The sequence below is a fragment of the Fistularia commersonii genome, chromosome 30, assembly GCF_037954325.1.
Source record: "Fistularia commersonii isolate RoL2024-O1a breed Wild chromosome 30, RoL_Fcom_v1.0, whole genome shotgun sequence".
In the NCBI taxonomy this organism is placed as follows: Eukaryota; Metazoa; Chordata; class Actinopteri; order Syngnathiformes; family Fistulariidae; genus Fistularia; species Fistularia commersonii.
Window position 1 is genome coordinate 2,556,289 of NC_141313.1, and position 24,283 is coordinate 2,580,571.

General features: G+C 42.5%; 2 protein-coding genes and 1 pseudogene across 3 annotated transcripts; all 3 read right to left on the reverse strand.

Moving 5' to 3' along the window:
* Positions 1-933: 933 nt before the first annotated feature.
* LOC147216072 (histone-lysine N-methyltransferase SETDB1-B-like) lies at positions 934-5,115 on the reverse strand (annotated as a pseudogene). The gene is made up of 6 exons (XR_015109112.1): positions 5,002-5,115; positions 4,816-4,951; positions 3,216-3,381; positions 3,004-3,077; positions 1,742-1,886; positions 934-1,650 (listed from the first exon to the last, which is right to left on the reverse strand). The product of XR_015109112.1 is annotated as a histone-lysine N-methyltransferase SETDB1-B-like (transcript).
* A 2,336-nt stretch (positions 5,116-7,451) lies between these two features.
* On the reverse strand, positions 7,452-8,545 carry LOC147216073 (cortexin domain-containing 1 protein). Its single transcript, XM_086177829.1, has 2 exons — positions 8,478-8,545; positions 7,452-7,826 (listed from the first exon to the last, which is right to left on the reverse strand). Exon 2 carries the CDS (start codon positions 7,743-7,745, stop codon positions 7,563-7,565), a length of 183 nt encoding a protein of 60 aa, XP_086033955.1. The 5' UTR covers positions 7,746-7,826; positions 8,478-8,545; the 3' UTR covers positions 7,452-7,562.
* Positions 8,546-9,360: 815 nt separating this feature from the next.
* cers2a (ceramide synthase 2a) lies at positions 9,361-24,268 on the reverse strand. Its single transcript, XM_086177827.1, has 11 exons — positions 24,041-24,268; positions 16,463-16,636; positions 15,958-16,075; positions 15,665-15,783; positions 15,106-15,163; positions 14,837-14,887; positions 14,564-14,656; positions 13,587-13,715; positions 12,769-12,875; positions 12,071-12,224; positions 9,361-11,102 (listed from the first exon to the last, which is right to left on the reverse strand). Exons 2-11 carry the CDS (start codon positions 16,633-16,635, stop codon positions 10,959-10,961), a joined length of 1,146 nt encoding a protein of 381 aa, XP_086033953.1. The 5' UTR covers position 16,636; positions 24,041-24,268; the 3' UTR covers positions 9,361-10,958.
* Between the last annotated feature and the right edge of the window lie 15 nt (positions 24,269-24,283).

Here is a 24,283-nt window from a genome sequence, read left to right on the forward strand (position 1 = left end):
CCCCAAGGGGGAAATTCTTTTGTCACAACAGCGTAACAGATTTTAAGTGTCAAATAAATATTAAAATAAATTAGGAGATAATTAGAAAAACCAAAAGACATCCATAAATAAATAGACAGCAGAAAAAACATTAATATCAAGGAAGTCAGCAAGGGTGAAAGTAGACAACCAAAACTAAGCGACAGCATAAACAGTGTGACAATAGCAATGATAAGAGTAAAATAAAGAAACAAAAAATAGACAGACTTTGGGCTCGAAGCCTCATCTTATATGGACTGCAAAACACGTGAATTAAAGGGAAACCCGCAAACCAGAAAATGTTTCATTTATTCTAAAATAGTATTTATTTTTGAGGCACTTTTTGGTGTGCAGATTTTTTTCCAAACCTCTATTCAGTCCCTAACTGGGCTGCGGATGTGCATGTTTTTCTAACTAAAGGGAAACCAGTGGAAAAGGAACATGACAATTTCCTTTCCAGCAAAATTTAAATGTCTGAAAATTCTCTGTGAATGTTTGCACTCGGTCCCTCACACCTACAGAAAAGTCAGTTATAAATTAACCTCCTGACCTTCTTTGGACTTTGGCATGACGATGGAGATAAGTCATGCAGGCACGCGAGGAGCATGGAGACCCCACAGAGAAAACCCAGCTGGAGAACAACCGCTAAGGCCTCTCCCGGATGCGTCTGTCACAGATATTTAAATAGAAAAACACAGAATATGACTGAATATAAACCAGGAAAACTGCGACCGTTATTGATTTTTGTCTCCACACTCTTCATTTCCCAAAAAGCTCCTCATGTGTGGGAGCTGCGCGGAGCCTCGGTGGATCCGCTTCGCCAACCGGTTCTTCCGGGACGTCAGAATCGTATTATAATGCAGTAAAAAATAAAATTAAAAAGCTGTAATTCAAACCAGAGCAAGTCTGAAATGACAGGAGAGGAAACCACCCTGATCAAGCACTGCCTCAAAGTTATTTCAAAATAGCTTTTATTTCATGGTTTTTATTTTATTCACTGTTTCCTGAAACGCAATCCACCCGAATCGGCTCAAAAACAGGTTATTTATGACAATTTGACACCTGAATTTATTTGGATTTATTGAGGGGGAAAAAAAAAATGTCGGCACAAAGAGGTTCTGTGGAACAAACTATTTCAAACAGGACATTAAGAAGGTTGGGGCTTTAAATAAAATATAAATATTGGACACTAAGGGACGCATGTGTTTACACGTGCATGATTTACACGTTACCGAGTACATATTTTCCAATGAAAACGAAACCGATGAACAATTAGAATTGGTCAATCTAGAATAGAAATAAATGTTTGTGCAAACAAACGGCGTCCAGAAGCTGTGAGTCAATACAAACATTTTGACAAATTTGAATAACAATTGTTCAACCCGCTGGACCGAGTGTATTTACACATTTCACCACTCAATGAATAATACATAATTACAAATCTTAGTTTGCGTTTGAATGATGGAGATGAGGAGACCGCCGTGATGAAGAGCTGGCTCACGCGTTTCTTGCGTCGGCGGTGTTTTCATTCAGTCGCCGATTTTTTGCTTCCCGGATCCTCATCTCCAAAAGCCTCCTCATGTGTGGGAGTCGCGTGGAGCCCCGGTGGATCCGCTCCGTCTGCTGGCTCCCCTAAATGAGACACCGAAACTGCATTTAGAACACACAAAGTTTAAAAAATAAAATAAGTGTTCCAGCTGGAGCGCGATAGAAACGACCAAACCTGGAAAATGACCCTGATCAAGCTGCAGTCCAGCAGTCCAGTACAAGCTCTGTCCACGCTTGTTCTGGGTCAGGCCAGTCCTTCAAGTACTGAGTCAGGAAAAACTTGTGATGACCTTCCGGGAGGTCGTCCACGGCGGCCGTCACTGAAGAGACGGATGAAGAAAATGACATTTAAGCTGCGCAGCTGGAAGCTCTTCACATTTGAAATGATCACGGTGCTATTTCTTTCATGGCTTTAGGTCTCGGACGTGCAGTTGGTTATTGCTCTGATGCCCCTCTCTTCCCTTTTGGGGATTGAAATGGAGAGATAAACAGATATAAATCTATATCTACATACGTATTCCTATGCTTATAGCACTCATACTACCACTTAGAATGTGTGAATGCACCTCAATGCTTTGGCAAATTCATTTCCCGCTGGGATTAATAACATCTATCTATCTATCTATCTATCTATCTATCTATCTATCTATCTATCTATCTATCTATCTATCTATCCATCTATCCATCCATCCATCCATCCATCCATCCATCCATCCATCTATATCATATAAATAATATTTCCAGTTACTGGAAGTTACTAATGAGTAGATAATTAGGATATAGAGTGGATTAATTAATTTTTGACATTTCAGACAAATGAGAGAACAGGACAGTGTTAGAAAACTCATTGGCTGTGTTTTAAAATAATCTTTTTTTTTTTATATCTATATATCTAAATAATCTTACATATATACAGGACAGTGTCAGAAAATTAGAATATTGTGATAAGGTTCTTTATCTTTTGTAATACAATTGCAAAAACAAAAATGTCATACATTCTGGATTCATTACAAATCAACTGAAACATCGCAAGCCTTTTATGGCTATGGATTATGACTTATAAGAAAACTCAAAAATCCTATCTCAAAATATTAGAATATCATGAAAAAGTCACTTTTGTTTTTTTAATTGCATTACAGAAGATAAAGAGTCTTATCACAATATTCTAATTTTCAGAGACAGTCCCCTACATACACACATACATTTATTTATATCTATTTCTTTAATTATTATTATTATTATCATTATTATTATTACTATTATTATTACTTTCAATCATCTATTTTTTTCTTTTAATGTTGCATATAAGTAACTTCCTATGCAATGTCCACTTTCTACTGTGGGATGCATATATGCATATATGTGCATATATGCATATAGGATTCAAAGAATATTTAATACCGTTCTTGTATTCTATTTTGAAGTGTATAAACTTACAGGGTCTGCACACCAGGTGGAGCAGAGGCAGGCCAACATACATGGGCCGGTGGTCGTCCAAGAAGACCAGGAACCTGGAGATCCATACGACGTCTCCCGGTTAAAGTCGCCTTGAAAAGATTTTCTTTGCATCTCGGAGGATAGATATCTATATCTGATATCTCTGATATCTCTGATATCTGTTCGTATATATTTTTAACCTTTTAACGCACCTCAGGCGGTTCTTCCTGCTGGGGAGTTCACCCAAAACTGTGGCTTGGAAAGCAATGTGGTGCCCGGAGACCAGACTCGTCCCCTTCTCCTCAAAACACACCTTGTACTTCAGCCGTCCACCTGATTGCAAATCCCAGAAATGCCAAAGAGCCTTCACGTTGTCACCTGCCGCTACCGATTTGCCACTCGGGCGATTTGTTTCTCACCTTTGGCGACCAAGTCGACGATTTTCCCCCCGTTGCCACCTCATGCACTTCTTCCTGGCCACGACCACCATGCCCACCGTGACCTCCTCCTCTGGCAAGTTGGGATGGATCTTGGTGGTTTCATGAGAGCAATGCGCAAAAACTGATCAATCGATTATCGGGGAATTATCTACGAACATGAACAAACATAAACATTTGTACGAATATGTTCAAAATAGGGGTGGACGAAAAAAAAAGATGCAAAAAGAATAGCGTTGGAGCTGCTAACCCTCCGAAAACCTCAAGGAAGCAGCAAACTCAAAATATGTGCTGATATACTGCACCAACCCAGAAATGTTTGTCAATTATTTGAGGAAAACACATTTATACACCACCTTGGATGACAAGTGAGTTGTTTTCTGTTCCTAAATATCATAAAATCGGGGGTTTGGTGCGGATTAATCCCTAGTTTTCATACAAGTCTTGCTGTTGTTTGCAAATTTTGCACGTTTATGTTGTTTCCATATTGTCATATTGTTGAGGTACAACTTGTTAATACAAGACCTACCTGTTTATATGCATTGTTTACATCTGATGCCAAGGGGGCCGAAACCAGTAAAATAATACCTTAATTCCTAAGTCCCATTTTTTTTTTTTTGGAACACGGGTTAATGATAAAAACTCTTTATATGTAATGAACTAAAAAATAAAAACATGACAAACAACCTGAGATGCATGAAGAAAAGTAAAACACTATGACTCAGGTCTGTCTTCTCAGTTTTCCATGCATTTTGTTGTATTTTTCGCCATGACATTTAAGAAAGTTGCTGCATCCACACCGAGCATGCATGTTTCCTATTAACCTCAGGGAACAAATGAGGAGTGGTCCATTTTTCTTGTGAAACCCTAAACTCCATGTCCACTTTTCTCTTTTTCGACAACGACATCTTGCTGATGGGAGTGTCGTGGCTGACGGAGAAGGAGGTTAATTTCTAACGATAAATAAAAATATTACTTACAGATCCGGAAGGCGCATTGCTGCCATCTGCTGAAAGTTCTGGGTCACACAGTGTTGTGCCATGTTGCTAACACCGACTAATACATTGCACTCCTAGCAGTCAATATAGGAACTGCATTTTTATTTAGAATAAGTATTATGTATTTTTTTAAATTGTAGATTTATTCCACGGGCCAGATTGGACCTCCTGCCGGGACGGTACTGGCCCACGGGCCGCACGTTTCACACCCCTAGTTTACACTGTTCATTGTTTATTCTTAGTTTTTCTATTTTTGATAACTTTTCTTGCACTGCCCACTTTATGCTGCGTGTGGTTGAAATGGATGATTAAAAGATATATTCTAGTCTACTCTATTGTGTTGACGGCAAAGTCACCGTGTCATTTGTGGGAATTACCATTGCTGCACTGGCTGGCCTTGGACGCTCTTTTCCTGCTTGTCAAGGTGAAGTCCGAATCACTGGAATCGTCGGCCGGCTCCCACTGCATGTCCGAGTCGGAGCTGCTGACGGACTCGTCCTCGCTGTAGAGCTGCTGAGGGGTCGGGGGTCGCTGATCTTATACTCCGGGAGCCGGTTCAGAACCACCACCGCCTCTTTTATCAGACAGAAAGAGTCGCAGCCGGCCTCCGGCTGGGGCCTCTTGCTGGGGGTTGGGCTCTTAGAGGGAACAGGTGACTCGCAGGACGATTCAGACATATTACCTGATGAAAAATCTAATTGTAAAAGACGCACAAAAGAAGAGTCACTTGTATAAAAACCTCGAATCGCCTGTGTGTTTTGTTTTATTTTGACGGCAGGCAGGGGGAAAACGTAAATCAACAATATGTCATACCGTAATTGTCATTTTTTTCTTCGTTACGCTCCAGATTTCTCCTCTTCAACACCTTCACAGGGAATTCCCTCTGCTCCAACACCCTGGTCTCCATCTTTACGTAAATGTTCATCTACTAGTATTTTTTCAGTCATTTTTTTGCAGTCATTCTGCATGATCATAAAGTGGATACAGATGCATTCATTTTTAGAATATATAAATAATTGTGTTAAATCAGTGGTGGGAGAAGATTTCACCCTTCCGCTTCAGCTGTGCACTGAAAGTTACATTTTAAAATAATCCATAAAGCATAATTGGAAGAATAAAAACAAAGAAGGAAAAATAAATGAAGTTTTTCTATCTTGTGACTGGTTTAAAAATCATATTATAATCATGCATTCATGTGAATACTGAATTTACCTTCAGAATTAATTTCACATTTTCTATTTAATCCAACAAAAATCGTTACTTGTTACTCGATTCATTTCAAGAATGCAGAACAGACAACAAAACTGTTCTGACTTTCCAGCAACAGTGTCAGAAATGTATTAAAATCTCAAGTACTACAACTGTAAAAAAATAAATGTTCCTTAAAAAGCACACACACAGAGGAATAGAGGGCCGATGATTATTTTTTTGGGTAAAAAAAATCTATTGTTAAATCATAATTTTAAATGAACAATATGTTTAAGTGATGTGATTATATATTTTTTCTTCTGTTAATCCAACAAAAAGCTTTACTTGTTAACATTTTTTTCCCACTGTGTAATCATTTTGTTTCGAAAATGTTGAAAACAGACAACAAAACTGTTCTGATTTTTAAGCAACAGCTTCAGAAGTGTATTACAATCTCAAGTACTACAGTATAACTCTAAAAAATGAATGTTCTGTGAAAAAACAAAAACACAGAAATGTATGGCTGATAGTTATTTTTTCTGTCAAAAATCTTTTATCAAATTATATTTTTAAATGAACAGTATGTGTAAGAGATGTGATCATACGCATGAATATATATATTCTATTTTTTTTAAATAAATATTGATATGCATAGTTACATTTGTGTTGTGTTTGTAAAAATAGCAAAAAGTAAATCACTGCAGTCACCGTATGCTCTGCAGAAATAAAATCCATGCATCGTTTCGAACTTTAAGAATCGAAAATGTCGTAAATAAAGGATAAATAAGCGCAGGTAATTTTCTCCGTGAACCTACCGAGCGCTCCCCGGAGCCCGGGCTGCCTCCCGGTGCGTCAGGCGGCCGGTGCAGACCTCCGGCTGCGGCTAAAAAACAAAACCCGACACCGGAGACTGAGTGAAACCCGGATCCAACCGATCCCGATCCGCCCTACTGCTTCTCTTCCTCCGATTTCACATCTAAATATATAATTTAGGGGTTTATAAATTCTTTTTACTGCTATTGAACCTGCCTCGTCTTCTTCTGCGGTTCAATCGGCGGTCGTTACCGGGCTCACAGCTGGGAAGTAGCGCCATCTAGTGGACAAGTTTGGTAGCAGCCGGTCTGCAGCTGGAGGTTGGATGCTAATATATTTATTCTATTACTTTATATATTCAACGTGTGGAATGAGTTGAAATCAATGCCTACAATTATTGCAAGAAAGACCGACATCAGCAGATTGCACTGGTCAGACTGACGAGTGTTGACGGACAGCTCGGGTCAGTGTTTCTGTGACATGAGGAGCTGCAGGGGGGGATAAAGAGAATAAATCTTGCAGTACAATCTTCTCCTGGCTTGTCAGCACACTCAATAATGTGACCCGGTATGTATCGGTAAACAGGCCCGGACAAGTCCTGCAGAAACCACAAAGAAAATAAATAAAGTCACGTTTGTTTTAATTAATGACGAAGAGCGAGGTGATGCAATAGTATTACTTCATCTCAGGAATTGAGTCTTTCAGATTTATTATTTCCACATGCAGTTGTAAAGACAAATATCAGGACAGCACTGTGGACACACCGCAGTTCCTGAGAAAAGCACTTTGGTGTGGTTTCTGCCGTATACCTTGCGGTGGGTGAATTCTGCAATGAGCGAGCCAACTGCCTTCCAAAGACACACACAGACACACATCACTTGTTGCATTTCCTAGGAAAGGCTTTGCAGGTCCTACACAAACAAAATAGCTGTCATTTGTCTGGGAAAATACAGCAAAATTCCAATGTTGGCAGCCATCATGGGGATCATTTGTGGCTATAGAGACATTTAAGGCAGAGACACTTGAATACCATGGTTTCCGGTCATGTGATTGTCGCAAAAGTGTAATGATCGATCCCAGTTATGTGGGGTTTTGCGGTCCCGCTCTGCACCATCTCAGCCATTCAGGTGATCTGCTCCTCCTGGTAGGTGGAGGTGGAGATGGAGCCGTACGGGTCCACCACGGTCTGGGCGCAGCGCACCACCGTCACCAGCAGGAAGAAACACAAGAGGGCGAGAAAGAAGAGGGCGAACCCCAGGTCCACGTCCACCTCCAGCTGCGGTGAAAGGTGAGCGCCCCGGTCCATGCGGGTGGCGATGGCGGTATAGGCGGGTCCCTCTCGGGGTCAGTTCAAGTGCGAGCTCGTGCACGAGAGCTCTGCGTAGGACTGCGGTGAGATCAGGGAAGAAATTAGAGAAGGTGCAGCCAGGCTTTTGAGAGCTATTCAAAAAACAAACAAAAAAAAAAAAAAAGAAACACAAAGCAATTACAAAAGTGCTTGAAAAAATTGAAGATCAAGCTATGTGTGAGTGGTAAAAAGCAAACTCCATTTTCCGTAATATCTTTTATATTTCATTCGGTAACCAATATTCCATGCGGACACATTTACGGAGATGAATATCCTGAATGGTTGTTCAATTCAATAGTTTATTCAAAAATACAATCAGAGCTGATGATTTATTTAACGATGAAATAATATACCGGAAATGCAAGTCCAATTTGCCAAAGGCTGCATATAAACGGCCGTTTGCATTTACTCATTAGTGCAATTTTGGCAAATAAAGGCAATTATGCTCTAAATATAACTGCTGGTATAAAAAAAAGACTAAGACTGTTGACACAAGTAATTAGCAAGGATTATCACTGTTACTTTTGGTACAAAACGGGAAACTGGATTTTCTGTTTATTTGACATTTTTAGGGAAAACAAAGCAGTTTTGGTTTAAGAACAAACTTTGCACCCGGACAAAGGGTAACAAGCAGCTTTAAGACGAAGCCGGGGAATAATTGGAGGCAAAAAGAAAGGGATTTAAACTCACCATTCTTCCCCCGTTGCAGCGGCAGGACGCTTTGCGGCCGCAGGGTCCGAAACCCTCTGAGAAGTTTCCACGCGTCCGTCTCGCTTCCTTTTAACTCCACTTACGTAAGACCGTCATCGGTAACCGTAGTCCCGGCCGGTGCTCTCTGCTCGTGATCGCACCGGGAAAAACGAGCAGCCCTCACCAACACAAACACACACACGCACAAGATACTGAGGCCTTGGCGTGTAAACCTTTATTAATACTTAAGCAGGAATTGAATAACGGCTACACAGTTCACAAGCGGATCAACACCCTGCATGCTTTTGTCCGGCTGTCAAACCGAGCTTTGCTCAAGTCACCAATTGAGACTTCCCGCCACAGGTATGGCGGCCGCGGCCGGGTTTACTCGTTACACGGCGCTGAATGGGAGACAATGCACGGGGTTGGTGGCGAGAAGGTGCACGTGAAAGGAAAGCAAAGATTTCGGGAGGAGGCGTGGAAAAGGGAAGTCCAGACGCTGGATGAGGAGAAACAGGAGACGCATTAGCAAATAAAACGTTGAGCCCGGGGTGGAAACCGACTCTACCAATTTTAAATGAAATTTGTGCGGCTGCCTGAGACCGGGATAGAGTGGAGGGTGAGATGCGTGGGTGGATGTAAAGTGATATCGCACGGTTTTCAATTAACCAAGGAGGCCTTTCAGAATGCAGCCATAACAGGAGGACAAAGAAGGGAGGGAGATAACAGCTCCAGCCAAGACCCAACAAGCATGGTTTCATTAATAAACTCTCCGTCGTTGAGGTCAGAAAACTCGACGGATCACAAAGCCGTCAATCTGGACTAAAAGACGTCATTGGAAAAAAAAAAAAAAAAAAAAAAAAAAAGCCCAGGACACGGAAGATTTATCCACAATCATTATTATTATTGTCATTTTTGTTTATCACGGCGATTATGATATTACATGTCAGCGACACTTGATGCAGAATAAAAACACTTTTACAGAAGCAAAGCTCTTTGGAGGGAGTGGCGGGCGATTGGTCGTCGTGACGAGGCACTGAGGAGGGTTGGAGATACAGTCACCGTGCATGATGGTGCACAAGAGTAGTTGAATTTACGGTCAATATTAAACCTGCGCTTGAAATGATGAAGGCACTTGCACATTCAGTGTTCGTACTAAATGTAAACCATGATGTGGCATTTCCGTTTAACCTCTTTATTCACTACTTTTACGGCTCTTTCTCTTTTTTTTTTTAAACAAAATGAACTCAACCCTTAAGAAAGGCAGTTCTCAGGCGGGAAACGGAGAGGATAAATACGAAGCAAGAAAATTAAAAAAAAAAAAAAAAAAAAATCATATTACAAACCTTTGAAAATACCTTATAAATCGGATTTGATTTAGAACGTAACAAAGGTTTTTTTTTTTTTAAAAAGTATATATTTAGTCAATGAGTTGTAGAGGAAAACATAAAGTGCATCTTTGGATGGATGGGAAAAACAACACTGAAAAAACTGCTATTGACTCTTCCAGCCCTCAGGGAATAACACTTATCGATTGGTTTGGCTTGTGCTCAACACCTTCCTCCCACACTTTAACTGTCATCTGGGCGGAAGGTTAATAGGCAACAATGCGAAAATAAAATCACGTAACTTCAAAAAAAAAAAAAAAAAAAAAAAAAAAATCTAAAAAAACTAAAAGTATAAAGAAAATTTGATTTTAAAATGATTCTGACTCTGTGCGTTCTGCTTCCCAAACGACAAAGGACTTAAGACAACTTTCCACAAAGGCACGTTTCAACACGCGTGACAAACGTAGCACCTTCTCCAATGGTCTCAAATGGTTAAAATTTAGTTTACCAGAAAATTATTTTTTGCTTTGCGAGTTACTGGTAACAAATATGTTCAAGCGGCACGACAAATGCGGGAGCTGCGGGGCGAACTTGCGCAGATTCCTTATCAAGTGTTGACTTGGGTAAATAGGCTCGGACCGGATCGCGATCCGTAGGAAGGCGGTTCCTCGGTCACCCGTGGCCGCCGGCATGGCGGTACAGTGGAGGCGTGCCGACAGGTGGGCACGGGAAGGAAAACGCCACGGCGCCTCCCTTCCCCACACTCCGACACAGAGCTACACCCAGGCAGTTTTGACATTTGGCAACTTGGTCAACAGAGCGACACCTGGTTTGAGGAGCGAGAGGAGAAGGGAGTGCACGTGGCCCCAAAACCAGCCAGGATCTCTCTGGTTCTGATTCTCCACTACCATCCTCCTTCCTCTCCTCATCTAATAGTGCAATCCACCAAGGAGTGGAAATGTTGGACTACCGCGGTTTTGGAAATTAGTGTAGATACACTGCATGGGTGTTTTTGGGTGAGTGTGTGTGTGTGTGTGTGTGTGTGCGCGCGAAGCCTCGCTCTACATGCCGTGCTCCCATTCTTTCTTTGGCTTTCAGGCGGAGTCCACATGCGAAGGCCCCCATCTCCCCACCCCGCGGCCTCGGGTCCCGGTCAGTCCCTCTTCCTGCGGTTGTTGTTGAGAGGGGTGTGGCCGTTCTGCACGTGGCCATTTCTCAGTTTTTCCTTCCGTTCGCGATCGTCTTCGTCCTCCGATTCAGTCTCCTCTTTGTCGCTGCGCTCGTCCTCCACGATGTCCTGCAAAGACAGCATTTGTACATTCCTGTCTCAAGGCGTTGTGGAAAAAAAAACATGAAAATTGTACTATGACAAGAAACTGCATAACTAATAAGACCGTCTAAATATGCAAGTCCTTTTTTAGAATATAAGGCAATGCCTTGCACTTTTTTTTAGCGCTCAGTAATTTAAAAAAGTGACTGAATAGGGACATTGGGTTGGAAAAGTTTGAAAACATGGTAATTTACAGGAAGCAAATATTCACTGCAAATGCTTCTTTTTTTAGCCAAGGCTACAGAGTATCATACTTCAATATAAAAATATATTCAGTACACACACACACACACACACACACATATATACACACCGTAAATTCCAGATTATAAGATGCTACTTTTTTCACACACTTTGAACACTGCGGTTTAAACAACAAAGCGGCTAATTTATGGATTTTTTAGGGGGGCAAAGGAGCTTCATGATGCGAAAACATTAAGCTTCGTCACATTGGACCAATGACATGACCGTGAAATTCTGAGGCCGTTCAATTCAGATTCCGAAGAAGACGACTTTAATAGTTTTAGTTCGCAGGATGAAGACAGAGATAGCGATCAGCTAGAGTAGGACAAAACGGGGATAGTATATGGATGGATGGATGGATGGATGGAAGGATTTTTCCTTATGTTATTTATTATTCATCTATTTCATCGGCTGTGTTACAGGCACTATTCGGAAAAAACGATTTGATTAAAAGTTTTTAAAAAATCTTTCAGTGTAAATATCTCACTTTACAATGTGGACACCTGGAGCTTATAGACAAGTGCGGTGTATATATGTGCACATAGATTTAGCCGCTGCAGCTTATATTCAGGTGCGCTCAATAGTCCAGAAATTACGGCATACATAGAACAAGATCTCGCACACACAGCTGTATGTGATCATGCAGGACTCCTCCCCGAACATAGCGGGAAATTCAGCGCCGAGGTTCATACATTGCCTGGTAGGAACTTCACAACCATGCGCAGGATGAGAGCGGCCCAGAAGATGTGCAGAGCCTGCAGCACCAGCATCAGCCCGTTGAAGAAGTAGAACCCGAAGAAGGGCGGGTAGAGGGTCAGGGGGTAAATCCATGTGGTGTGTATGATCCTGTGCAGGCACGAGAGGCAGAACAGAGAGTCCAGTCAGGACCACCTACGCTCACCGAGCCGGCGGCCAAAGACAACAGTGTCTGTTGTTTTGCAGGCTAAAACAAGTCTCTTACTAAATAAGTGGGAATACGAGATTTCTAAATCAAATACAAGCACCGATGCAATGGCCTTTTACACGCTGACCAGTATCTTTGTGATGCACGAGTGTGTCTGCTCTCATTAGCTGGCCCTCCCACCTCTGCCTTTACATCCTCTGATCTGGAGGACTGTGTGGGAGTGGAGCCATGACGATTTTACTGGTTGCATAACGCCAGACGGCTGCATTTGTTTCTCTCTTTTTTTTTTTTTTTGAAATCACTAATGAGAGTAGAATTAAATTACAAAAAACAAACAAAAAAAATCCGCATAAAATGTTAATGCAAAGAAAACAAAAAGGTGGTATAAACACAACAACTATGAGAATGATGACAGCAGTCTGAGTGTGCTTTGTCCAAGCCTCAATGTTTATAGGAGCTGGGTTTTTGTAGTGACGGTTTCTTTACCAGAAGGGGAGGATCACCAGGCGCGTGACGATGAAAACCGCTGCGAACAATGTGAAGATGAGGTTGCAGGTTCTCCTCCAACCTGCATAGTTGAACATCTTGGCTGACTGGAAGGAGAGGCAGACATCAACGTTTTCACTTGTTTGCCTCTGGGGGGCAGCGTGAGAGCTGGCTGCAGAGGGCAGCCATCTAACCAGATCATTCCCTACATCCATCTTCCCTCCACTAAAAAGAAACATGCTACCCTGGGATTTGACAATTTGAACAATTTTCAAAGATAATAAGGCTGTTTGTCTATGCCACATGAATTTCCATTTTATGCAAATTTGAAGGAAAATAAAGGTCAGAATCTCATTTGTACAATGAAGATTTTCCGACCAGCTGAGATCAGAGATCCCACGTCTGTTTCTGCGTCTGAATAGATCACTGGAGAAGGACATTGTGTTTACGAGAATCTGGGTTGAGATCCATGTAATATACATCTGCCGCATACATACATGCAAAAGCTAGTTAGAGGAAAGCAGCACGGCCGGGCCACAGGCTGAGAGAGAACGTCAAGTATGTTCAATTCTATCATTTGATTTGCATCTTTGTGCATTTTAAAATTTGATATGTTGCAGCCCGTCGAGTCGCCAGCAGGGAGAACCCTCGATGCAGCTATTCCATTTTAATTAGAACGATGCTGCGATGCTACGGTTTAGTTAGTCTGAGGAAAATTAACGCTTCCAGCTAATTTAACAAATTGTTAAAAAAAGCTGATGGAGTGGTTCAGCTGATTTATGGATATACTTTTGTTTTACGTTAGCACGGCCTCATACCTCCATCAGGTAGTCGGAGGCATCGTGCACTAACATGATCAGCGTCCCTCCCCTGATGTAGTTAACCAGCCAGGAGAAACTGATGAGGACCACCGTGGCAACATGGTGAATGATTTGTTCTTTGAAATCCTGGAGGTGGAAATAGATTGACAGAGAAAGAGAGAGAGAGAAGATAAAAAACGAGATTCAACAGCAGCTGGTAACTTATTGGAAAAGCTGTAAAGCTCGGTCACTTATCGACAGTTTGTCACATTCTTCTGCAAATGATTTACTCTCCTAATAGCAGCAATAAAGAGAAATTTAATCCATATACGAGGGGGAAAAACAATTCAGCAAAAATTACAACACAAATCCTCAGATTATAGTGTTTCAACACAAAGTGTTTTTTTCTGGGAAAAAAAAGAAAGGTTGCTGCGTTAGCAACCTGGACTGATAAAACAAGGGCTGGCACCAGAAAACTGCTGCCTTTCACAGGAATGTTTAGCCCTGTGAAGCAAATGGTCAATTTTTCTCTCCGCGGAAAGAGTCCGGCAGAGCCGTGGTCACACATTAACGGCGGGACGTCTCGTGGAAGAACATCTCTCTTACTGCGATCCAAACGGACTAAAGCGAGAGGGACGACCGAAGCAGGAAGTGGGAAGCAGGAAGCACCCGATACCCACATGGCCGCCGACATCATACGATCTTACGGGGGAACACGGAGTCTCTAACACGGAGTGATAACGGTCTGATGACTTTACTGGCCTGACACTGATAAATCTGAGATACAAAAACGCCTCTCTGGTGTTGAGCTGTAGCTGGTCATTTAAGACTGATTATCAGCAGAATTAGCTTGTTGTGAAGGAGGGTATCATTGACAGTTGGAGGGTTGGGGTCTAAAGTCCTGACCATCTGTACCGCTCGGTCTCCTCCTGGAGCACATCACCGACCCGTGGACGGGTGTGTAAATGTTTAGCGGCCGGTTTCATGTCACTTACCTTGCGTTTGACATCGGATGCTACGCTAAAGATGAGTGAGATGTAAAAGCCCAGTTCAATCATGTAGTACCAGTACTGGGAAGGCAACAGTGGCTGGGGGAGGCAAGGGGATGGGGTGGAAGGAGAGAGAGAGACAGAAGATCTTTACCTTCAGACACTTGGGGTGAAGAAATGACTCAGCGGAAAGTTAGCTGTTGAGTGATATGAGCTGTAACAGGGAAAAGGTAAAACGAGAACTCGAGCGGAAGAGGCGGAGGGTTTTTCGGGTCTTACCATTTTCGGGAAGCCGTCCCACATCAGCTTCAAGTCGTGGAACCATGGTTTCTGAGAGGAGATCAGCGTGACTTATTAATGAGGCGGCCGGCGTTCGAACAGCACTTTCGCACAAAACTTCAACGATGTTTGTGGGTAGCAAACAAAAGTGTGTCAATTAAGATGCCATTGCAGGCGGATCAGCCGAGATGTCTGTGGTTGCGACTTACTTCGCTCTTCAGTTTTTCTAGAGTTAAGAATTAAAAAGGAAAGTCTCAGACAGCACTTACATCGATCAGGACAGCCAGGCCAGCAAAGAAAGCAATAAGGTAAAAGGTAAATCTCCAACTGCAAGAGAATATACAATTATCTCACAAAGCTCGTTCTGAATCAGTGTCACACAACACAGGAACGGAATTTAAGTCAAAAACCTCCGAAACCCGACACATACTTCACGGTGTCATTTAAAGCTTCCCTAAATATTATAAATACTTAACATTTAATCATTCATTCTGTCTTAACTTGCTTTTGACAGCTGACAGGAAAATCACTGTTTACATTTTAAAGCTACACGCCGCTTCCACCGCCCTCCTCTGCGTCCAGCTCGTATTTTGTTACTATTGTTTTCCAAATCTTGAGACGAAATCCTCTCCCACCCAAAGAAGCAAAAACAAATACAATGAAAAACACCCTCGCGATCTCCTGGACAGCTCACCAACATTAGAATAAATAAAAGTAAATAGGTTCCTGTGTTTGCACGCCTGCAGTCCTATCTGATACACAACATCAGGCCCACAAAGACAGGACGGCAAAGGTGCGGGTCCCGTCGCGCTGAAAATGCACAGCTACCTGGCTTCCCGAAACTTTTTGACTTTGCTAGGCCGGTCCTGGTTCCTCCGTCGTCTGAACCAGCGCTGGATCTGCCGCACCGAGCAGCCTGTCTGCTGACTTAACCTCTCGACGGAGCTCTGGCGACAAAAGCGGGACAAGGGGAGAAGAGTAAGACCCATCTTTAGTAGGCACATGGTTGAGGAATAGGTTTAGGACAATTTCTTCATTCTCAAAACTAACGTCACAAAGTGACAGAGCGGCAGGTATGCGGCAGCAAGGGTTGGCCTCCCCGGGGTGTGCAGGGTGATCACCTGTGTGGGATGCTTGGAGGTGCTGCAGAAAAAGGACTCCAGTGCTGGATTTGGAGCGGCGCAAACGCGCTGCTTGTCGCGCACTCCCAGAAGACGGGCCAGGGGACTCGCTACCGTCCTTGAGTAGAAAACACACACACACACACAAATACCTTCAGCTGGCAGATAGCAAAGGGCTGGGCTCGCAGGGCTTAGAAATAATAAGTGAGTAATTCCTAGTTGTTTCTCAACTTGTAAATTGGTCTGGATAGTTTGAAATCTCTGCCGGAGCCTATTCATCTCCACAAAGTCCACACAGACACAACGACATTTGTATTCCTTTGTGGTTCTCCGTGAATAATGATAGTCCAGTATGCAGAAAGGGGGAACGTCATCGGCAAGGCTGAATTTAAATCTCCCTCCACAGGTGTTAAGCCTTAAATGGAGATGGATTATAATGCTAAATCATGGGAAGGAGATGTGCAGCCCATCCCTGAATAGTCATAAAACACAAACAATGACTCACCTTTCAAAAATTTGTCTAATAACCAGGAAGCAGAAAGCAATGGGGATGGTCGCCCACAGGTCCCGCGGTTTGGGGAAGACCTTTCCATCGTGGTCCTGAAGGTCAGCCCAGCCGTGGCCCTCAGGAAACCAAAGCCAGTCGGCCCACACAGTCTCGCTCAACCAGGACAACATCCTAGGGAATAACAGGAAAGCAGATGGATTCCGTGGGCTGTGATAAGACGGGAATTAAAAAAGGGGGGACTTTGTCTCCCATCAGATCTCCCCTCAGCTTCCATCTGATAAATGTAGCAACAACCCACAACATGACAATATCCTGAGAGGAAGGAGAGTAAACAGAAAGCTGACAGGAATCGGTATCGATCGGTCGTGATTAATCTCCCCCGGGCGCTAACGACAGACGTTGCTTCTGGGTACTTCCTGTTGCAAATGGAACATGGGGATGGAGGGAGGACTGGTTGTCCTCAGACAATGGAAGAACGCATTAAGGACTAAACTGGCTTTCAAATCAGAAGTCACACAGCCGTGAAGCCGGACGACAGACGGGCAGAGACAAGTTTGAATGCCATACAACAGAAAAGTTACATTTTTATCAAGATTTTTCCTAGTACCTGCTACTTTTCGTGGGCACAAAATGATCAGTTGTCCAAATCAGCATCTTTTCTAAAATGCAGTTTCAAATCAGGCAGAGGGTAACCTCGACCGAGCAACTGTCAATCACAGGACTATGTGTAGAGACATCCAACCATTCACACCTGTGGCAGGAGCTCACTTTAACTTACTAACTGTTGCTTGAAAAGGACATAGAACCTGGAGAGAAACCAGGAGAACATAGATACCACACATGTGAAACATCTCATCAACCACTGGAATTAAGCTGTTGCTGTGAGGCAGGAGCGCATTGACTAACCTGATATTACCGCAGCCTGAAATCACACGTTCTGAGATGAACGGAATATTTCAGTAATCTTTTTTTCTACCAAACAGCATCTCTGTGCTCTACAAATCCACATACAAGTGTAACCAAGAATCAGATTGAAACACCCAGAATGTTCAAGCCATATATTGAGTGTGGTGTCTTGTTATTCCTCGCCGTGTGTCACGTTTTTTTTTCCCCAGTGGAACCTCTGTGTCAAAAAGAAGTAGTGGGGAACAGCGAAGCAGACAAACTGGAGCAAACCATGTCTGGCAGGAAACACACCAGGGGGCCAACTTTGTGTGTGTGTTGTTCTGTGCTGCCATCAGATACGGGTACACAGCTGTTTGAACAGCAACAGATCCAAAAACAACCTGCACTTCCAAAAGATCATACCGTTCCCCTGGCTGTTAAATCTGCCTTTTTACCTGCGTTTATTTATTCAAAAGACGATTTCAAAGACCGTTAAACGGTATATTTGTTTTATGTTGTTATAAAACTTTGAGATGAGGGGAGGGGGATCCAGAAGATCCTTTATTGGTTCGATAACTTTGAATTTAGGTTACTGGTTTGTTAAATGAGATTTGAAGAGGAAAATAAAATGACAACCATTAACCATTTCAAGACCAATACCAATAACTGATTGATGCCAGTTCTTTGTTTTCAACATAAAGCAGGACAGCCACAATGAACAATGAAAGAAATGAAGGAAACTAAAGAACTGCATTTTTATTTTTGATTTAATCCCTCCAAGGGGCCATGCAGATTCTTCAAGATGCATCATAACATCTTGAGCATGTCTCAGCTCCACTGAAACCTACAGATCGAGCACCGTTAATCCGAGGTGTGCGCTTAAATCAAAACAAGGACCCCAAAAAGCCACAGACATGTTACAAACAGGTGGATAAATACCTTTACAGCATTTAACACCTTGCTTATAACAGTGTGGAAACAGCCACAGGACCTCCAGGCAACTGATAAACTCACCTGTGGACTTCGGTATTAGGCTCAGACTGGCGTTACGGTACCGTGCGGAAGCAAAGAGAAGCAGTGTAATGCTGCTCTGCAGATGTCCACTGCCCAATAACCACAATGAACAAGAAGAAGAAGTAAAAGGAAGAAGAAAAGACATGAGTGCCTTTCTCCGGCAGATCCTGTGCTCGCGCAAATCTGCCTTGTTCTTAATTGAGGAAAAATGGTTTCAGTGCGTAAAGGAACATCCTCGATTTGAAGACGTACATGTGGCAAGGACTGATAAGTAACTCTCACCACCTGACAAATCTGTGGGTGTGGACTTTACACCGATAAGCCTACAATAAACCCCCAGAAGCTCCCGCAGTATGACTTTTTTTTAACAGAAGTTTCATTTCACCTCACCCCCTCTGCAACAGATGTCCTATCTCTTGGAAGTTAATCAGTGCAAGGATTTCATTGACCCCGATTGCATTCTTTCATGCCACAATCCCAGCAATTACAGGGTATTTTCAAAATGCTCACATTTACAACAAGTGCAAACACACTCATGCGATTCACATTGAGCACATGCTGGTAATTCCTACTGTAGTTTATCTAAAATGAACCACAGTGTAAATGAATGGTAAATGAAGCTGAATTGCTGTACCTTTCAAGAACAAAAATGTTCATAATTTCAAGGAAGCAAAAAAGCGCCGCATATCCAGATGTTACTGTATGATGGGTGAGCGGGAGGCTCCAGGATTGATCATGTCTTCAACATGTTACTAACTGACTTGAGATTAATGGTTAGCTGGGGAACGTGGCTGGTACAAACAGGTCAGCAGATCCCACCGATGCCAGAGTAAACTCAGGTTTCCCTGCCAAGCTGTGATGTAGATAGATGACATGACATTTCCCTGAAAAGAAAACTGATATAACTAGTTCCTGCTTTCCTTTTTTTATTTTTTTGCTCATTATAATTTGTAAATTTCAATCAGGTTAGTGAAGCGAAACAAAGTCACTGGTGGTGTTTTCTTGCACTCTGGACGTCACAGTTGACTTGTGAATTTGTTCATTGATGTTGTGATTATTTTTTTCAAACTCAGACGAGTTGTGTAATACAGCCCGAGTTTTTCTATGGCACATTTTTCATGCGGATTATCTCAATAACAACCGCACACTACAAAAAATTATCCACAGAGCTTTCTTAGGCTTATGATCCGGTTTGGGGGGTTTAGGAATAACAATCATAATAATTGCAGCAATAAGATTTATATATAGACCGCTTTCCATCAAATAGCAGGACAAACAAAATAGAAGAATTAAAACAAAATATCATTGACTCATTCATTCATTCATTTAACTTCCATGCAACAAGCAAGCCACCAGTTAGGCCCTGGAAGTATTACATAAGCAGTAAACAAATGACAATAGACAACTGTAACATTTGGTTGGCCTGAATTGCAGTACCTCGTGACATACAATATTCTCTTACAGGACTGAATGACATGCCCAGATGAAAATCAATGTTCAATGTAAACAGCTGTCACTCATAGTAGGTGGCTTATCACAACACTGAACTTCACACGGACGTGGCCTCATCTGTATATTGTGACCTCTGTAATACTCTCAGTTTACGTTTATGTGTCAGCTGCAATTTAGCTGGCCTTGCTGCTTCTGTCCTCTCATCTGCTCTCTGCAGAATATACCTTCAGGCAGTAAAAGGTGGAGGTAACAACACCTGGAGTCTAAATGGTGTTTTTATTTCCCCCAACAGCTGCATAATTGCAGTCATTAAGTGTGAGAGAATAAGTCCAAAGACGCATACCACTACTCAGGAGAGGGAACTTCTGGGCCTAATGAGAGGAGATCCCAAGTCATCCAGCATGTCACCTTTGTCTAAAAAGAAAGCCAATGAATGTCTCACTATAAAACTAATTTACCATGAAAATGTAACCCACCTATGCATGTATTTACAAGGTGGGAAAAAAAATTGCCCAACGAGTCTTTTGTCCATAGACCTTTGCAGATTAAAAATTTAATGAGGAAAAACACAGCGATGCAGAGTCATGGTTAGCATCACTCACTGTGTGGTCAAGTAGATGGAGCCTTTTGAAGGAAAATAGCACTTATAAAAAAAGAGGTGGGGGGGGTTACTGCAAACAGGCTGCTACTGAACCTGTTACATCCGTAATACAGCCCCAAACAATATGATAGATGACATTTTGATGATAACACGCTCTTATTTTACCATTTCGGACATACAAACCTAAACAGAGGCTTGATGTCACAATGGAGGGCACAAAGTGGGAAGTACTTTGCCCACATGGTGGTAATTCAATGCCATGGATGCCAACCATTCTTTCCACCCCACTGCGATGTCTGAATATCCTTCAAAATGAATCAGTCACTGCATGTTGGGTTCATCCAACTGGGTCAGAACAAAGTGAAGTTGGAAGCTTTTAGAAATTGTAATTATTGATTTATCAAAAATTTGTATTTGCAACATAGTGCCCTCCGTGACAGACGTGTTTGCTTGCTCTGCAGCCGCCTGCAGACTTTTTTTCAATTACAGCAGACTCCTCCACTCTAAGGACATCTTTTTCCACTCTTCTACCAGCACATATCCCAATGCACTGTGGACAGAAAAGTAGGAATTACACTGTACATGTGACAATAAACACGGTTAATCTTGAATATTATAGAAAACAGATCAACAGATCAGCTGTGTATCCACTGAAAAGGTCTCTCTCTCACACACACACACGCACGCATGCACACACAATGTGTGTATGTATTGGTGATCAAAGAGTACAAATCCAGACAGAGAAAGCCCCTCATGAAGACAGACTTATTGTGTAATCGTGTAACATTAATAAGGGCATTGTTGTTGTTGTTGTTGTTTTAATATTAGCAACTGATTGCTAATTTTGGTTCAAATTGTGCTTCATGCAACATTTACAACATTAAATATATTTGTCAGGGATAGTCAATTAGCTAGATAAGATTGAAACTCTTTTTCGTCTACAAAGCGATGGCAGTGGCCTTTTTTATATCATAAAACTATTTTGGTTGGGAAATCAGTGATGCTCTGGTGCTTTGGAAGATCCCTAGACCTTACATCTGTAATCTCAAGTTGGCTTGGGGGCCACTGCTGCAATAACCATTTTATTACGGCATTCAAATAGTATTAAAGACTGTAAAATTTTACTTTTGCATGCATAAAAACGGAGAGTTGCTGTCTTCATTAAAACCATTCTGATTGTGTTCAGGCACATAGGACCTAACCCAGTGTTTCCCAACCACTGTGCCGTAAGAGATCATCAGGTGTGCCGTGGAAAATGCCCCTTTGCCCCTGATTAGTCCAACAATTATTTATTCAAAGAATGTGTCTTCGTACATCTATCTATGCGAGCAGCATGCACTGACAGGTGGAACAATTAAATGTTTTTCGGTTAAGTAAATTGAGACGAGTTTCATTCTATTTCATCAAAAATGCATTTGACATATTCATTTGGTGGCGGTGTCGTGTGTTTTTCTAATGTAAAATATGTGCGATGGCTCAAAAAGGTTGGGAAACACTGATCTAACCACCATCATTATCCATATTACTCTTTATGTTTTGAATAAAATATTTTTTTCCCAGACTTACTTTTAACAACTATAATAATAATGTTTATTTCTTTGGGCGAAATAGTAAAGCTTCAGCCTCACAGCATGAAGGAACCTGTTTCGATTCCAGCAAGGGGAACTTTCTGTGTGGACTTTCCATGTTCTCCCCGTGTCTGCGTGGGTTTCTCCAGGTTCTCCGCTTTCCTCCCACACACCAAAAATATGAAGCAGGTTAATTGGGGAAATATTGGGAAAATTGCTCCTAATGTGAGTGACTGAATGGTTGTTTATGTATGTGGTGACCAGTTCAGGTGTCGCCCATCTTTTGCCCAATGGGCTAGGCTTCAGCATCCCCCTCCCCCCGAGTAAAGGATAAGCAGCAGAAGATGGATGGATGGATGGATGGATGGTTTATTTCCTCAATATAGCACCTTTCACAGATATGACAAGTAGTCAAGCAAGTACCTTACATTAGGTGGTGTAAAAATGTAAACAACACGTCAGTCCATTGCCTCTCAAATAGTGGAGGGATGCAAGGGGGGTTGATGTGAACCTGGAGAACATGCTTATGGTGTAGTATTAGCTCTATGGTATAAGTTTTTTTTTTTTGCACCCAGCGTGCGCACACACAGCACAATCCAAGAGATACATAGTACAGTGAACAAGCCCTCAAGAGACACCGGGGAAAAATATTCAACAGGGATGATAAGAAAGCCGGTGAGAGACGGAGCTAATGAGACAAATTAAAGTCAACCGAAAGCTAAGGCAAGGAAATATGACAAAACAAATGTAGCCCTTTGCTTCACTGTGACTACGGTGGGAGAGCTTCACTGTGACTACGGTGGGAGACAAGGAAAGACTGGTGTGTTTACTGTGTCTAATAATGTTGGCAGCGGACGCATGAAGCCAAATAAATTAAGTCGTCACCTAAAGACATTACACCCCTATTACGCTGATAAGCCGCTTGAGTTTCTTCAGCGAAAATGTGCCAAATACTGGCAACAATCATGACGCCTTGCGAAAGCTACTTCAGTAAACCAGTGAGTACTGTTATGTTAATAAAGTTGATCTTTGTTGCAAATTGATATTTCTTTATTTTCATTTTATTTAATGTTAATAAGGATACAATCTTGTGCAGAGGTGTACATATAACAATTTTATAGACAAATGATAATATTTATGAGGGTGGAAGGGGGAGGGCGCAAAATGTTTTCTTCTTCCTTGAGGGGTGCAACAGAAAATAAGCGAGAGGCACTGCACCGGTCCCTATTAGACTTGTTGTAGACCTGTTCGGGCTGATGGGGCAGGTATGGGGACCCCTGCTGCACCCCGAAAACGCCTCAGAAAGCAACCCGAAAATGAATCCCATCCTTCCTGCAAACAGCTGCTTGCATGCAGTTTGACCCAGTTTCCTGGCACAGGTGAGAGGGATGTTTGGACGATTTGCGCATGTCCGTGTGCACGCGCGCTACGCCGCTCGCTCGCAGGGAGTGGCTGGCCGCGAGACTCCCGGACGTAGCGGGATCGAAGCTGCGAGTTGTGATATTAAACTTTTTAATTCTGTCGTGACAAAGGAGGGCTTCTTACTTCACCGTGACACGATGAATTAAAAAAAAAAAAAGTCATGAGCTCCGGGACGGGGTTGGGTCCTTGAAAAAAAAACAACTTTCGAATGAAGTGGCAGCTGCCGCGACCTCAATGGCCGTCTATCGGTGTGTGTGCGTGTGTGTGTGTGTGTCCCTCCGCCCCCGGCGAACAAACTTCTCCTCTCCCGGCAAACCCCCGACTCGTCTCCCCGTCACCCAATCTAGTCGAACCACCGGGTAGGGGGTCTATTAACGGGGAAGAACTTGTGATGCCCCGGAACTCGGTGTCGGCCCGGACCGGGACTCTTCCCCTGACGTGTCTAAAAAAAAAATACCGGAGCGCGTGCCGACCGGAGATGGTATGGCTAGTTTTTCGGTAAAACAAAAATACTAAAATATCCCCGTTTGTTTGTTTTTTCTCCTAAAGAACACACCAAAAGTTTTTTTTCCTCCAAAAGGAAAAAATAAACCGCCGTGAACGTCCGGCGTGTAACGGTGCTGCCAAACTTACCCTATATCCGCTTCTCGGTCGTGTAGGCGGGCCGTGGAGTCTCGAAACGAACGTCGGTTGTTCTTCTTCTTCTTCTTCTACTTCTGTTGTCGCTGCTTCTCTTCCTCTGCGGGTTCCGCCGTCGCCGAGGGATTTTCATGTAGATTTCGCCATTAAAAAAAAAAACAACAAAACCTCCCCAACTTGTTGGACGTTCAATAAGCTGCCATTCGCTCGTCTCCCTCTATCTCTCGACTCAAGTTT